Source organism: Lissotriton vulgaris, chromosome 2_1 (genome assembly GCF_964263255.1).
Source record: "Lissotriton vulgaris chromosome 2_1, aLisVul1.2, whole genome shotgun sequence".
Lineage (NCBI taxonomy): Eukaryota > Metazoa > Chordata > Amphibia > Caudata > Salamandridae > Lissotriton > Lissotriton vulgaris.
In genome coordinates, this window is record NC_141687.1 from 31,713,225 (window position 1) to 31,729,809 (window position 16,585).

Below are 16,585 nucleotides of genomic sequence, written 5' to 3' on the forward strand. Positions count from 1 at the left end.
GGGTATTGTGTGTCAGTGTGAGACATTAAGGAGCACGTGTGAGACGTGATGGAAGGAGAAGAAGAAAGGACTGGGTAATGGTGCAGTGCACTGGTGTGATACGCGGAGGAGGTGCAGTGTGCCAGTGTGAGACATAAGTGAAAGTTCAGTATAATCGTTTAGGACTTAAAGGCGGGTGAATATTTAGACATGTGTCATGTGTCACGAGGGAGGGCACAAATTACAGGTGTGTGATATGAGGGGTTTGCAGTGCATCTACCTTGCTGATGACACTCCTTATCGCATACAGTTTCTCTGTGGGGTCGCCCGCCTCCGACAAGGGGGCATCATAGTCGTAGCTGGTTGTGACTGGCTTAAACATCTTCTTATAGTCCGCACCTACATAGGAGAGAACGGGGAGAGAGTCACGGAGATACTGTGTTAACATCACGCGGAATTAAGTGTTTGGGCTGAACACAGCAAAGAGACAATTTGGTTCTTATTCTAAGCAGCACACTCTACTCCTAAATGCAGAACTATTTGCTGTTGAATGTCTTTGGGTGACTATTGTGCAGCTCAAGTGGGGTTTTCCTTTGTGCTCTCTTACGGCTAGAACTGTCTGCTCGTATGCTGGAGCCTGTCTCATCTGACCAGTGTTCTGGCCGTCCACTGCTGGGTACGGACATCTGAACATACTTAACGTCTGGCCTGAAAGGGCGTCTAGGCTGTGCTGAGTGTCTGAGCCGAGAAGAGGCAGGAAGGCCTCTCGGCAGCTTGCGTTTTATAAGACACCCAGAACAGAACAGAGTAGAATAGAACATGTGGGCTGTCAAGTCTTAATAACTACATTAATCATGAACCAGTATAAACATACATACTGTAAAACTATAATGATCAAACATCTTTAACATTAACATTTGTATCTATATGAAGTTGTCCGTTTGTGTCTGTCATGAGTCCAAATCGTGTATCTGGCTACGTGCAATCAGGTATATGTATTCATGATAATATGTCTGGTGGCGCTAAGAGGGCCCCTTTTTCCATCACTCTGCAAACACGTCTCCTGGTGCATGAGTCCTCTTGGACGCTGTGGACCTTGGGGTCCAAGAAAACACACAGCATTATTCCTGAGAGCTGGTTGGAGGCCCGCCACCTTTTGCTACCACTCTGCAAATGCGACTACTATGTAAAAAAAAATAGAAATTCACTGAAAAAAATAAAGGTTACAAGGACGTTATAGTTAGGAGTTATCATATAAAAAACCTAAGAAATTCAGGTAAAAAACAAAGGTTACAGGGAAGTTCTAGTCAAGTTTCACTCTACAAAATCAGTAAAAATCAGCTGTTATAGTTAGTGAGCTAACTATCTCGTGCTCCTTCAATACACTGCTTATGACCTCACATATTACATCACTCATGACAGTCAGTGACACCACTGATGACATCACTGATAACATCTCAAATTACATCACTGATGATATCATCCACAGAATCTCTGACGCACCCACTCACACCCCATATAACCTTTCATACACCCACTCCAACTTCCACACTACTTTTCTCAAACCCATTACACACCCATACCAGTACTTACACAGCCACTCAATGATTCATAGATCAACAAACACATCCGCTCACTCATCCATACAGCCACTGACATATCTACTCATACACCCATACGGCTCCTCACACACTGACTCAGTAACCCATAGAGCTACTCACACACCTCACTCACTCATACAGCCAATTACACAGCCACTTACCCATATAGTTATACACACCCACTCACTTACTCATATATATATTCTAACACATACTCACTCACCTATACAGTCACTGACACAAGCACACCCTCACCCATACAGCCACTCTCACATTCACACACTCACCCATAGTTACTCACATACCCCATTGCTCACCTATACTGCTTTCCACTTACCCAGTTACTCACCCATATACAACTGACACATGCACTCACTCACCTGCACAGCCATATACACACTCACTCACCCATACAGCTCCTCACATACATACTCACTAACCCATACAGCCACTGACTCACCCACTCACTCATCCATACAGGCAGTCACCCACCCACACAGACACTCATAGAGGTACTCAGACAACCAATCACTCATCCATACAGAAACTCACGTACCCACTCACACACCCAGACAGTCATTTAGACACCAACTGACAGACTGATACAGACATTCACACAACCAGTCACTCACCCACTGAATCATCCAAACAGGCACTCATACATCCACTGATTCACCAATACACCGTGCTATATATATTGAACACTCAAACCTTTTTAAAACACTCAGTCACTGGATGAAGTCATCGGTGATGTCATTTGAGATATCATGAGTGATGTCACTGACCATGTCATGAGTGATGTAATATGTGGGGTCATAAGCTGTGCATTGCAAGTTATAGTTAGCTCACTAACTATAAAAGCTGAATTTCATTGGTTTTGTACAAGTGAAAACGGTGCCTAATTATAACTTCCCTGTAACCTTTGTATTTTTACTGTGAATATATAATACATTGGCACTCGCCAATAGTTAGGTCGGAGTTTCGATAGGAAATGCCTTTTTTGCTTTACTAATAACTTTGCCACCATTTGACGAATCTTTACAAAACTTTCAAAAAAGTGCTATTTTTTGCATAATTTAGTGCATGGAAAGTATCGGTGTGATCCATCAAGCAGGGGCCAAGAAAAAGGTGGGGGGTCTCAAAACACAAAATAACCAAGCATTACCATAGATATTTTTAAGAAATATTTCAAAAACTGAACGGAATTACACCAGATTTGTCAGGAAGCTAGATATTGGTCCGTAGATTGTGCTTTTTGTGATCTGGTGTAAATCCATTTAGTAGTTTTTGAGAAATTAAGGTTCAAAATGTATAGATATCTAGACAGTTGTTGTCCAGATATGCTCTGATTGGAAAATTTAAAGGGGACAACCTCATCCTGAATGGTTGTTTTCGACCAGAACAATATGCTTTGGCGGCCATTACAAGACTCAGTGCCTTGGGGCCAGACTTGTAAATTAATTAATACAAATATGTTAGGGCGAAGAGTGAACACATGTTGCCTGGGTCGCAATATGACCCTCCCTTTATTGGCTGACCACAACATGGACAATATGCTGTAGCCGCCGTTACAGGACTCGGGGACATGGTCCCCACTGATATGCATTGTAGTGAATGGCTGGTTTTGACAAAAAGGGCGACAAAAAGAGAACGTATAAAGGGTGATAACAGTTTTTAGTTACAATATAAATCATTTGTTGATGGTACCATACTAATTTTAGAAATTGCGGTGTGCTCTACGATGATTATACCCTGTGAAAAAGGCGGACTTTCTGCTGGGATTTCATGAATCATGTTAGAAAGAAAACGGTTTTCTCGTGATTTTCTCACAGTGGTTATGAAAGGTGCTCCAAGAGCTAAAATGAGAGCGTATTTTCTATAAATTCACACTATCCTTTTCCGCCATGTAAGATTAAAGTCCAACATTCTCAGCATGTATGAAGCCATCCCCAATCAATCAAACTGGTAAAACTTAAAACATTTTATTTAGAAAGGAACAGAATGAGAGGGTTCAATTTGTCATAGAAATTATGGTTAGTGCTGTAGAAAGCACAATTAGGACACATTTTAAATGAGTTCTCAGCTATCTCCCTCATCTATTTCATTAAAAGACTGACATGCAGGCTGAAATATGCACTTTCAACACCAGCAGCAGATTCTAAGTCAGGACCCGAGGTTCCGATTATGCTTCTCTAGCTCTATTGCATTTGACAGCAGCCATTTATAAACAAGAAAAGTCCAAAACTACATTTCCCATGAACAGACACTTACCAACAGTCACATGCTCCAATCATAATGCAGCTAGCTCTACATTAACTGCAATTCGCCATCTTAGGCCCATTTTCTTTGCTGCTGCTCAGTCAGTTAAGTATTTTTTATTCCCTATCTGTTATTGATGATATTATTACAGATTGCTTATTGGGAAATAATTACTATTCTGTTTGTTACAAGGGCTGAAGTGTATGATATTCTTAATTTCTGTCAGCGCTCATGTTTATCACTTAATCTCATCTTTTTGCCTTTTACAGAGGGAGTGCTCTTTGCCTCCCAACTCAGCGGCTGTGCTATCTTATATTGTGGTGTGGAGGCAGGAAGCAGGACACGCTGGTCTCTCTGACCAGCATAGTCCCTTTTCTATGTCTACAGGCAATTGCAAGTACACATGCCAGTGAGTTTGCCGCCTCTTGCAAGCAAGGCTTGAATTGTATGCATTGACGGCGTGTTGCTCTCTCCGCCTGTAGCTCTTTGCTCCATGAGTGACCCAGTAACGCCCTGTACTGCACTTTCACCCAGAGTTCTAAATCATAATCAAGCTTCAGGATAAGAGTGTTTTCAGGCAGCTCATTACCACTCTTTATTTGTTGATGGTGCCGGACGAATATGCTACTTACCAGTATGCATCTGTTCTTGGCATGTAGGGCTGCTGACATTCATATCTGTGCATAGATCGCCGCCTAGTGTTGGGTCCGGATGATTGCACATTGTTGTCCTGGAAGAGTCTTCGAAGTATCACGAGATAGGTGGCTCCTTCCCTGGACTACAGTGCGCATGGGCATCCTCTCCATCCTCAGGTTGTTTTTCGCCATTGTGGCAGAGATGGAGTGTAATACAGTAAGTGATGACCATGCCTGAGAAGGATTCTGAGTGCTACAGCTGCGACAGGCACCGGGGAGGAGGGCGGGCGATATGAATGTCAGCAGCCCTACATGCCAAGAACAGATGCATACTGGTAAGTAGCATATTCCGTTCGAGGCATGTGGGCTGCTGAATTCATATCTGTGCGTAGAATACATAGCAGTCCCTCCATTAACGGCGGTCGCCCGTGCCAGCTGCAGCAGTTTGAAAAAGTGTTTTTAGAACAGCCTGCCCTACAGCTGCCTGCTGTTTGGAGTGCACATCTACGCAGTAGTGTTTTGTAAATGTGTGTGTGGTAGACCATGTGGCTGCTCTACATATGTCTTCTAAAGGAATATTTCCAAGGAAAGCCATGGAGGCCTCCAACTTTCGCGTGAAGTGGGCCCTTGGGGGAACCGTTAATGTGCGCTTGGCTTTTTGATAGCAAATCTGAATGCACTTAACGATCCACCTGGCTATACCTGCCTTGGAAATGGGGTTGCCCTTGTGTTGTGGCAAAAAGGCAACAAACAGTTGTTTCATTTTCCTAAAATCTTGTGTCCTATCTATGTAGTACATTAGAGCTCTTTTGACGTCTAGTGTGTGGAGCTTTCTCTCCGTCACTGACTCAGGATTTTAGAAGAACACAGGCAGGTCTATAGTCTGATTGATATGGAACTGTGAAACCACTTTAGGCAGAAACTTAGGGTTAGTGCGGAGTACCACCCTATTGGAGTGAATCTGTATGAATGGCTCCTGGATAGTTAGTGCTTGAAGTTCACTAACTTGTCGCAGTGATGTTGCTATTAGGAAAGCCACTTTCCATGTCAAGAATTGTATCTCGCATGAGTGTAGAGGCTCAAAAGGTGGACCCATCAGTCTGGTGAGGACCACATTTAGGCTCCATACAGGTGCTGGTGGATGTCGTGGAGGAATAACTCGTTTGAGTCCCTCTAGAAAAAGCTTTGATGGCTTTGTCGATAAGGCCTCTGGCGTCGATCGGGCCTTCAGTGCCAAGAGCCACGAGGCTCCTCTGGATGTCTGGCTCGGGAACTGAACTGGAACAGAACGGGGCACCGATCGCAAGACAATACCGACGATATACTAAAGGCCTTTTGGCCAAAAAGAAAGCTTTCTATCGATTCCGAACTTGAGTTAACAAATATGCATCCGAACCAAATGGCGGAAAAAAACAATCTGAGGATGGAGTCGATGCCCATGTCCACTGTAGTCCAGGGGAGGAGCCACCTATCTCGTGATACTTCGAAGACTCTTAGAGGACAACAATGTGCAATCATCCGGACCCAACACTAGGCGGCGATCTATGCACAGATATGAATTCAGCAGCCCACATGCCTCGAACATGGGGTTTTTACATTTCCCCTGTATTAATATGGGGTGCAGTGAATTTCTAATTCCTTTGGTAGAGTTGCATCTTGTAGTCAGAGTAATTGTCAAAATGGCCTTTTACGATCCCTTTGAAGTGGATTTGGAGCACTATCAGGAAGAACGCTTTCAACAAGACCTAGTGGAAGCTTTGACCTTCAGTGTTCAACATACCATGAATAAAGCCCATGCTAGGGGTTTGGGACCCATTAATCGGCACCGGAGTGGTTACGCCCACCAACAGAGATGGACCCCGAGCCTCCCTCTAATAGAAGGCAACGTCTTGCCTACGTGTAGACAGGGTGAAACTAAATCCAAATCCGTGAGGGGCCCTCACACAGCGGCCTTTGAAAAGCTGCCCGACACTCTTTTAGGGGATCATGGCTATAGTGCTCCTCCGCTGGACTTTTCCCCATCATCTGGATACCAATCCAAGATAAGAGTATTTGGGGACTCAGATAGCTCGGATTCCAGTGAGATCGACCAAAAGCATGATCCAGACCCCAGTCGAAGAAACGCACGAATCCCCTCAATGATTCATTTGTCTTTCGCTTCCCAACCTTTGAAGGATCTGGACTTCAGTTCCAGTGACATCATCCACCCCAGTTCAACAACCTGGTCTCCCCCCCTTCTCTACCCCCCCTCAAGAGGTGGCAGACTATGTACAAACCCACATCAGTTTTGACAAGGAGGTGAGAGCCCGGCTGAGATCTGAATGTCTCAGGCCGGACCTTCCCGGCAAGGTGACCGAGACCCAGAAGTAGATCTCACTATGGTTGAGTTTGGGAAAAAATTCTCTAAGGGCCACAAGAAGGGTCTGAATAGGGCTTGGCACAACTGCCAAGAAAAATTGTCAGATGTCGCCAGCCCTCTTACAAATTCTGGAGCTGGTCTTTAAGGCCAAGGTTTAAACGACCTCCATTGATCCCAGTGTACTGGTAGGCTGGGCCCACCAGACCGAGTGTCAGCTAGGAAATGTAACTTTGCAATTTCTGCAGCGCACAGATGAGGAATCCTTATGAGGATTGATCCAAAGCTAAACAAATTAGCGTCTCCTGAAGCTGGCCCTACAGACCAGGGTATTTTCTTTGGTAGTCCTTTCGTCAAACTTCTGACCAAATTTGTTTTGACATATAGCACCCTAGATAAGGCTCTTCTCTTCCTTAGAAAAGTTATTTGACAATCCCTTTTTGGCAAAGCCAGCTGATTCAGAGGGCAATTGTCTGGCAGTGGTTTCTAACAAGGCCCACAATGTGACTACCTGCACGAGAGGATAGCAAGTCTCCAATTACGGCCCCCCCCCTTCTATCCCTCAAAATCCCGCAGCAGGAGGCGGCTTCTAGCGGAATTTGCCCAAGGCTTTTGTCACTCCTGCCTACAACACCGAATTTTGGTCGAGGCGGAATGCCTCCCAGGCCAACACAATACAATTGCGGTTTGGCACTCTCGGGAACCTCAGAGATTATAGCAATTGGAGACTTCACCCGAGGTTCTTCAACGCTGTCAATCGCCTTTGTATTCGAAGTCTCAAGCAACAGATGCTTTTTTCCAAGACTGGTCTCCTTTCTTGAGTTATGTGTTTCCCCATTCATGATGATCCCGAGGGTTCTTTCCTAGATCAGACGTCAGAAAGCAGAGATAGTTCTGTTGACTCCGTTTTGGAACACGCAACCCTGGTTCCTTGTATTGCTCAAGTTGAGCTGTGCTCTTCCGATTCCTCCTCCGTTCCACTTAGAATCTGTTGCTGGGCCCAGTGGGACAGCGTTATCTATTAATTCTCTCGGGACACCTCTTGCTGTTGGCATGGAGGGTTTTCCGGGAGAGATGGAGTTTGTCAGGCATGTTGGAGAAAGCTGCAGCCTACATCAAACAAACATGGTCCGGCAGTACCCATAAGGGCAGTGGTTCCCAAACTTTTTTGACCCGTGGCTCCCTTGACCTAATTGGCAGTTGGCCGTGGTTCCCCACCATTTTTTTACCGGCGCACCGTGGCGCACACTTTGGGAACCACTGGTCTACATGGAGAATCAAGCTTAGACGTGATGAAGGATTCAGAGTAGCCATCACCATTTAAAACTTTATTTGCAATCACAAAGATCTTATTAAGTACATCGCAATGCATACAACACCATCATAGAGTAGCTGAGGGGCTGGCAGGTAGCTGTGCGCCAACCAGGGCAGACGGGACTGATTTAGGGAATTAATGAATTGGGAGAGTATAATACACTACATCAGCGCACCCTCGGTGCCCGCTGTGAGTTATGTGACTGTGTGTGCCTCAGCTGAGGCTTGCCCAATTAATGTCCAGTGCCTGTCAGTGTTCGCGAGTCAGCTGACTTTATTGATTTAGTATTACCTTTCCTATTTAACTGCATGTCTGCAAATGTGCACAGGACTATAATAAAATACTTCCTCGAAAAGACTTGTTTAATATCATGAGTGCACATTTATATCACAGTACGATCTTACAAGGGCATTAGTTTAGTGCGCCTCCATTTCTGGTTCTTCAGAGCAGTTTAAAGATCATCTTGTAGTTTCTTATTGCTCAGACGGCTGTAATTTCTGATATTTATATGTTTGCCTAGTTTTCTTCATGGTTTGATTTTGATTGGGTGAAAGTGTCACTCATAGTCGTTCAAATTCACTCAATAATTACAATGAAATCATGAAAATGTCACACATAACAATCTGAAACCTTGGCAGCTATGTAAAATGCACACCTGACATTAGCTGTTATCACAGAGCCCCCGTCCTGGCTGGCCTTATCTGCACAGTCAATGGAGTCCAGTAATTAGCAGCTCGTTAATGAGGCGGCAGAAGCAGGCAAGGCGCTGGGGCTGATGAGCACAGCCCTGGAGCCATTCATATGCAGAGGGCGAGGGCTGGGATCAATTGACCTGGCAGCACAAAGGAGGGGGAGGACTTGTGGCTGCAGTTTTCACGACCCACATCCTGCACGGCGTCACGGCGAACCAGGGCACCGCGGCGCACACTTTGGGAACCACGGTATAAGGGCAATGCCTCTGCCTGGTGGCGTTGGTGTGGTGAATGTGGTGCAGATCCAATTGGGGCAGATTGTTGTTTAGTTATCATTTTTATCCTCATTGGAGTATTCCAGTATGGCTTACAGATCAGTTTATTTCAGATATGCAATTTCGGCAGGTCATCTGCCTGTGGATGATAAACTGGTAGGTGAAGACCCTGTGGTATCTAAGCTTATGAGGGATATCAGGATGCCCAATCCCCCATCCTAGATATTCCTTGTTTTGAGACGTGAATATTGTTCTTAAATTCCTAGAGGATTGGCCTGATAATAAGTATTTGTTCTGCAAACAGCTATCAGCTAAGCTGACAAAGTTATGTTTGATTTCTTGTAAAAGAGTCGTACGAGCCCTTGATTTCTCAGGTAGAGGGTTCTATCCAGAAGGGATTGCAAACCGGAGGTTCCCCATTACAAACAACAGGGCACCAGCCGTCGACACAGCACCCTGCCCCCGCCATCCTAGTGCCGCTGAAGGTGCACCTTTGGTGCTACTTTGTTTCCCCATTTGTCCTGATCTAAAGTCCAGGAGTTTTGTCCCCACAACCAAGTGGCCTGCTCGTCATCAGCCACCAACCGGAGCCCCCCTATCCCCGATTGGATAACATTGGGCCTCAGCACTCTGCACCCGGCCGCCCTAGTGCAGCGGAGGTCGTAACTAGAGTGCATCACTGACCTTGGGGGACCCCCGAGTCTACTCCAGAACCTCAACTCCCACTACCAAATACTTACCCCTAAACTGTTAACACTATTTTCCTCCATAGGATGACATTGACTGTTTTTCTTGGAAAAGTTTCTTAGTTTGGAGTTTGAAAACCTAAAGAAATTCTTTCAAATTGTACTATTTTTCCAAAACGATTTTATTTCCCTGTTTACAGGAACTGTCCCAGAGTAGTATCCAGGTATACTACTCGGAGTAAGAAAAGTAATCTAAAAAGTAACTTACTTGATATTTTACTGAAAAGCCCATTCAAGTCTATGTACTGTATTTACAAAGTATTACATTTCTCTGCAACTATACTGTAAGTAAAATAAAACTGCCTATACAATTACAATTCAAACTGATTACAAACTGCATTACAACTGTAAAGTATTTATTGCTTACCTGTGCCAGGCTAGCTTGGTTCTAGCAAATAAAATAACTAAAAGAATAATTTTATACAAAAACAATTGGTCTGAAGTTCAGTCTTTGAATGTGTGAATTCATTTGCTGTAAAACAAATGCTTAACACTGTCCTCTGATACTGCCTTACTGCTCGACCACACTACCACAAATAAAGAGTGAGGTGCGGTCTACTTTACCTCTGCCTACCTTTGGGGTTCCACTAGACTCTTTGCACAATATACCTCACTTTGGTATAGTATATACAGAGCCAGCCTCCTACATTCGGATGCACTGTGGCTGTTTGCTGTTCATTTGTGAATCAACCTGCCCCTCCCTGCTCACCAGATGATCAAGCTGCCTGCCTGCAAATAAAATGCATCCTAAACTAAAGACTGCATCCCCATAACAACGTGATTTAGATGTCGGCCGGAGGCAACTTATTGCTGTTGGCAGGCAGGGTCAGCGCTGAGACCAGCATTTCATTCATTAAGTGGCAAAGGGCCATGCTCGGCTGCAGCTTTTGAAGTGCGTCATGGTGCTTACATTGTTTTTGGGGTGCTCGGTATGCGTGACTGATGCATTATGGTACAGTGATTCGGACACCAGCACTGAATGTATTAGTCTAACTTTTAACGCCTTGCGTGCTTCTGTCCGCCAACGGCCGTCGTGCTCACTACATTTGTAGTGCTGTGCACGTCCGATGGCCGACGCGGCCCTGCCCACTGCGCTAAAACGCCGCACCACGGTGGAATTGCTGCCGCGGTTAATGTGTGGAACTTGGCAGGGCTGTTTATATAGCGCGGATATGAATCAAAGGTATTATATGCTTTCCATGAGTATCAGTTACATTACAATATGACACATTTATTTTAGTTTTAGGCACAGGGGGAGTAAGTGATTTGCCCAGGATCACAGGATGATGAGCCATGGCTGAAACTCGAGCCTGGTTCCCCACTTCCACAGTCGGGAGCTCTGGCGAAAATGCCACAGTCTTTCTTTTAAGTGCAACAAATAATTAAGTGATCAACTGGATAATAGAAACATAAATCTAGCAGATAACTCAAAAATGCTTGGACGCTATTTGAGAACTCAAAAAATGGTGTCTTCATTTTTCTTTTAGAGCACTAACCATAACTTCCATAGGAATAAGACCCCCTCATTTTTAACATTTCTAAAGGAAATGCTTTAGATATTACAGTTTTGATTACATCAAGATGACTTCAGGCGAGCCACACTTTTGTAATAAATATAGAATGTTAGCAATCTAGTAGTTCATTAGAACACCGTGGGATGCAGAGGTCAAAGGCACAGACTAGGACAATTAAGGGCAGGGAGGAGGGAAGAGGGAGGAAGCTGACCATGCTAGGCAGGTGGGAGGGGCAGTGACAGCACAACAGACCATGGAGGGCAGAGGAGACAAACCAACCATGCAGGACAGGCTAGAGAGGCTATGACAATACAACAGAGCATTGAGCACAGAAGCAAGAGGCAGAGGGAGTACAACCATTGATGCCATCGGATCGGATTTAGGCAGGAGACTCCTGATTTTTTTAAGCTTAAAGGGGATTTAATTAAGCTGCTTCCCACCTAAGCTCTCCTCTTTTTCAATGGAAGTCAATGGGAAAAATCAATTCCCCAGATTTTTCCCCCCAAAATATTACTCTTACCAAGTTCACAATGCTGGCATGTATGGCGCATGGATCATGGGAGGACAGGAGGAATGGGGTAGAGAGCTAGACAGTAAAGGGCAGGAGAAGCTGGCAGGGGCACCAAACTCACCTTACAGGGCAGACACCAGGGGCTGTGGCAGCTCAACACACAGCACCGGGAAAGTGGGAGGGCAGTACAGAACAAAGGACCATGGAAAGCAATAGGGAGGGGATAAGGCCATGTACACAGACAGCAGAGAGCAGGGAGAACGAGGCAAGGTCAGCAAGCCGACCATGCAGGTCAGGCAGCAGGGGCCATTACAACACAACGGACCATGAAGGGCAGGAGAGAGGGGAAAGGGGCTCGCACATGGACATCAGGGAGCAGGGGCAAAGGGGCAGGGGCAGCAAATTAACTTGTCAGGATGGGCCCTGGAAGATCAACACACCATGAAGAGCAACAGGGAGGCTATAAGGGCATACACATGGACAACGGAGGGAAGACACACGGACATTGGAGGGAAGGTAGGAGGGGGTCAGGGGCAGCAGGTTGACCATACAGGGCTGGTGAGAAGGAGGTGGCAGCAAAAAAGACCATACATGGCACACAGGAGGGTTAGTGACAGCACAATGGCCATGGTGGGCAGCAGGTAGGGGCTTGACAGAGACAACAGAAGGCATAGGACGGGGACAGGGGCTTCACAACAGACCAGGGAGGGCAAACAGGTGTAGCAACTGATGCACAACAGAGCATGGAGGGCAGAAGAGAGTTGCAGCAATATGGACCATGGAGGGCAGGAGGGAGGGTAAAGGGGCATGAAACTCGGACAACGGAAGACGGGGTAGAGGGGGCAGGGGCATGTGGATCTGACCAGGATGCTGAGCAGGTGGGAGGGACAGTAGCAGCTCAACAGAAGACTCAGAGTGGACAGGAGGGGCAGTGGCAGCTACATGGAACATGGTGGGCAAAAGGGAGACAGCAGAGGCATGCCCGCAGACATCAGAGGGCATGGGGAAGCAGGATAGGGGAAGCAAACTAAGCACAGAGACTAAGCAGGAGAGTAGTGACAGGGGCCTAAGCTCGGGGAATGGAGGGCAGGAGGAGTGGGCACATACGAGAAGCTAACTGGAGGGCAGTGGCAGGACATTGAACCATGCAGGGTTGGAAGGAGGGAGGGGGCAGGTGCATGGACTTGGACAGCAGAGGGCAAGGAGGAGGTGGGTGGGCAGCAAGCTAACCGTACAGGGGAGGCAGGAAGGGCAGAGGCAGAATGTTAGACCTGTCAGCCCTAGGGTGGTCTTTCCCTGTTTTTTTTCGCCCTTGCCTTATTTTTTCCACCCTCTTTTTGTTGACTTTAGGTGTTTGAGCACCTTCCCATTGCTAATCAATGCTAAGGTGCAGGTGCTCTCTTCCCCCAACATGGCTGCCACTGACCCCTGCTACCGCAGTGTGGTCTTGTTAGACGCACTCTAGTAGCCAGGAGCTGGCTGGAACCCCTAAACATTGTAGCAATGCCAGCATGCCTGCCTGCCCATAGCTAGAGTGAGGGAGCTCCTGGAACCTTCCAGAATAGGGGAGTGGTCACCAACTGCCAACTGCCACTATAAAAGAAAAGGGAGGGAAACTTTCTAGTCAGTTGGGGCATCACTGACCTGGGGGACATTACGCAGGAGACTTAGGCGGTAGGGCCTAGTCAGGAACCTATACCACTGGGAGTGACAGGGTTTAGGTGCTGCCCACCAAGCTGAGTAAGGAACACTGATCTAGCCCACTGATCTGGCCCGGCAGGAGGGGAACCCAGGGACCACCTGAAGTGACCTGCTGAGGAAAGCCTTCAACTCAACCCCTCCTCAAGAAACCAAGGGACTGTAACCTATCAAGGGCACAGAAACCACCAAGCGCCAAGAACAAATCCAACTGCCAGGACTACTGGGGATCAAACAAGTACTGCACTGTGTCCCTTCTGAGCCCCTCATCTGGGCCTGCACTGACCTGCCTAACCCCTTTTACTGTCTTACATCATCTCCCATGTGGTGCTGCTTGCCCTGCCTACCCAGCGCCCCGCCACTGTGCCCCTTTGAAAGCGCTGTGATCTGCCTCCAAGTGCTAGGGTGTTCAAGAACGGCTGTGCCAGAAAAGCGCTGGGCTGCGTTGGACTTGCCTGCTTCCCCCCGAGCGCTGTGATCCTTGAAGCGCTACTGTCCCTCAAGCGCTGTGCTGCCCTGTGCCCCGGTGCCGTGCCTCCTCAGCGTTGTGACTCTGTCGCACGGCATCCCCGGACTAACCGCTGCAGCCCGGGCTCCCCTGAGGGTCCTTCGAAGAGCCGCCTTTTTTTTTCCCCGAGCGCTGTGCTGGAGCGCTTGCAGCCTGATTGTGAAGGGATCACGCGGCGGCCTCCGGAGCTTGAGGAAGGCCGCCGCGTATTTCAGTCAGGCCTCGCTAGGCCTGAAGCTTCTGTCAACCTGCCTCACGTGACGGGGGAGTCGGAAGAGACTCCGCCCCTGCGAGCTTCTATTGGATGCTGACGACGCGCCCCTGCAGGCCGCACTGCTATTGGTGGCTGCGGGCGCACCTCCTCCCTGCCGCAGCCTGATTGGTCCTGGGCCCAAGGAAGCCTCTGGAGGCCCGTGACCGGGAGAGGAGCCGTCACGAACACTCCGGAGGAGCCCGAGAGCTCCCACCTGCCAGTTCAGGCCCCCGGAGGGCCTGGAATCCACCGGAAGGCCCACCGGAGGGCAGGAGGGCCCTCCCTTCCTGCCAGATTCAACGCAAGGGCTCCTGTGGGAGCCGAAGAGACCAGGTAACCCCTGGGGAGGCAGGCGTAAGGCCAAAGGAAGCCCAGAGTTCGCCCCTCCCCTGGGGCACATTGTTGTTGGGCCCCGTTGGCCCTTGTTAGCCCAAAGAGGGCCCCTGAACTGGGCCAAGACTCTGGTAGGCCCCTGAATCCGGGGCTAGTTAAGTTAACCCCTGCCTGGGGTAAAGTTGAACACCGGACCGTGTGGCTTTATGAGTGGTCTATTCTGGAGATCTGATCGGCTCCTTTTAGGCCGGATACGTGGTTTACTCATGCCTGATGTGATGGTTATTCCTGCCTAATGCATGGCCTGCGCACCTACTGAAATGGTTATTCTGGCCTACTACAATGTTTCATGAATGCCCACAGTTATCTCCTAGGCTGCTCCTGTGATGAAATGATTATGTTATGTTATGTTATGTTATAATGCGTTTATATAGCGCACGGCTACTCAAAAAGAGTGTCCCGGCGCTTTCCACATGCAGCTCAAAGTAGAATAACACAACAGGGCATAAACAAACACCAGAAAAGAAGAGGAAAACAGAAAAGGCCTAAAGATTAAAAAGCCAGGTCTTCAGGCTCTTCCTGAAGTGAAGCAGATTGGCGGTGCTGCGTAGCGTCAGCGGAAGCGAATTCCACAGCTGGGGAGCCTTACAGCTGAAAGAGCGCCCCCCCGCGCGGGCCTTCCTCACACGCGGAACCACAGCAATAAAGAGGGATTCAGACCGCAGGGAGCGGGCTGGACGGTAGAAGGCCAATCTCCGCTGCAGATATCCGGCACCTGAGCCAAACAATGCTTTGTGCATCAGCGTCAGGGATTTGAACATGATCCGCTTCCGGATAAGCAGCCAATGGAGCGTCTGTAGCAACCCGGAAGCTCGAGCTCACCTGTGCAGGCCGAAAATTGCCCGGGCGGCAGAGTTCTGCGCCACCTGCAGGCGCTGGACCAGATAATCAGGAAGGCCAAGGAAGAGGGAATTGGCGTAATCCAGCCTTGATCCAATGAGAGCCTGCACAGTAATCCGCCTATGCTCCACAGACAGCAGTGGTAGGAACTTGCGGAGCATTTTCAAAATTCCATAGCAGGTGCCAGCCAGACCGAGAACATGCGTTCTCAACGAAAGCTGATTGTCGAGCTTGACTCCCAGGTTTTTGACAACCAATGATGACTGTACAGGAGGACACATATCAGACGGCCACCATTCCCGCCACTCAGGATCGGTGGCACAGCCGAAGAATAAGACCTCCGACTTACTCGAATTGGCCTTCAAACTGTTCCGCTGGAACCAGTCGAAGACCATTCCCAGGCAGCCCCGAATACTCTCTCCATCAAACACCTGGTCTTTACCGCATGTGAAGAGTAGTTGCGTATCGTCGGCGTAGGACACGATCTGGGCCCCATGAGCCTCCACCGCGGCCGCCAAAGGGGACATGAAGATGTTAAACAGCGTGGGGCTCAGCACAGAGCCCTGTGGAACCCCGACTCCCAGTGGCGGCATCTCGGCAGAGCTCTGGGAAACCCAGATCGTCTGGCAGCGGCCCTCAAGAAACGATGTGAACCATTTGAGCACCGTCCCCCTAAGGCCGATGTTATAAAGCCTGGCAAGAAGCTCCTCGTGGGGGACGGTGTCGAAAGCCGCCGACAGGTCTAACATGACCAACATGGCCTTGCCGCCAACATCCAAGGTCTCCCTGATGATCTCAGAGACCTCCAACAAAGCCGTTTCCGTACTTAGGTTAGGACGGAATCCGGATTGGAATGGATGGAGCATATTGTTAGCTTCCAAAAAGCTCGACAGGACACCATGGACATGTTTTTCTGTGATCTTGGCTAGAGCCGGGAGGAGTGAAATTGGCCTATAATTGGCCAGAACCTCGGCGTCAAGACCCGGCTTTTTCAGGAGGGGGATCACCAT

At 48.0% G+C, this 16,585-nt stretch overlaps 1 protein-coding gene across 3 annotated transcripts in view; it reads right to left on the bottom strand.

The window, feature by feature from the left end:
• Positions 1-16,585, bottom strand: part of GLB1L (galactosidase beta 1 like) — a 415,681-nt gene that overhangs the window by 88,790 nt on the left and 310,306 nt on the right. For all 3 annotated transcript variants that reach the window (XM_086954375.1, XM_086954374.1, XM_086954377.1), the window contains exon 11: positions 260-378. In XM_086954375.1, coding sequence (XP_086810501.1) covers positions 260-378 — 119 coding nt within the window. The remainder of the gene's footprint in view (positions 1-259; positions 379-16,585) is intronic.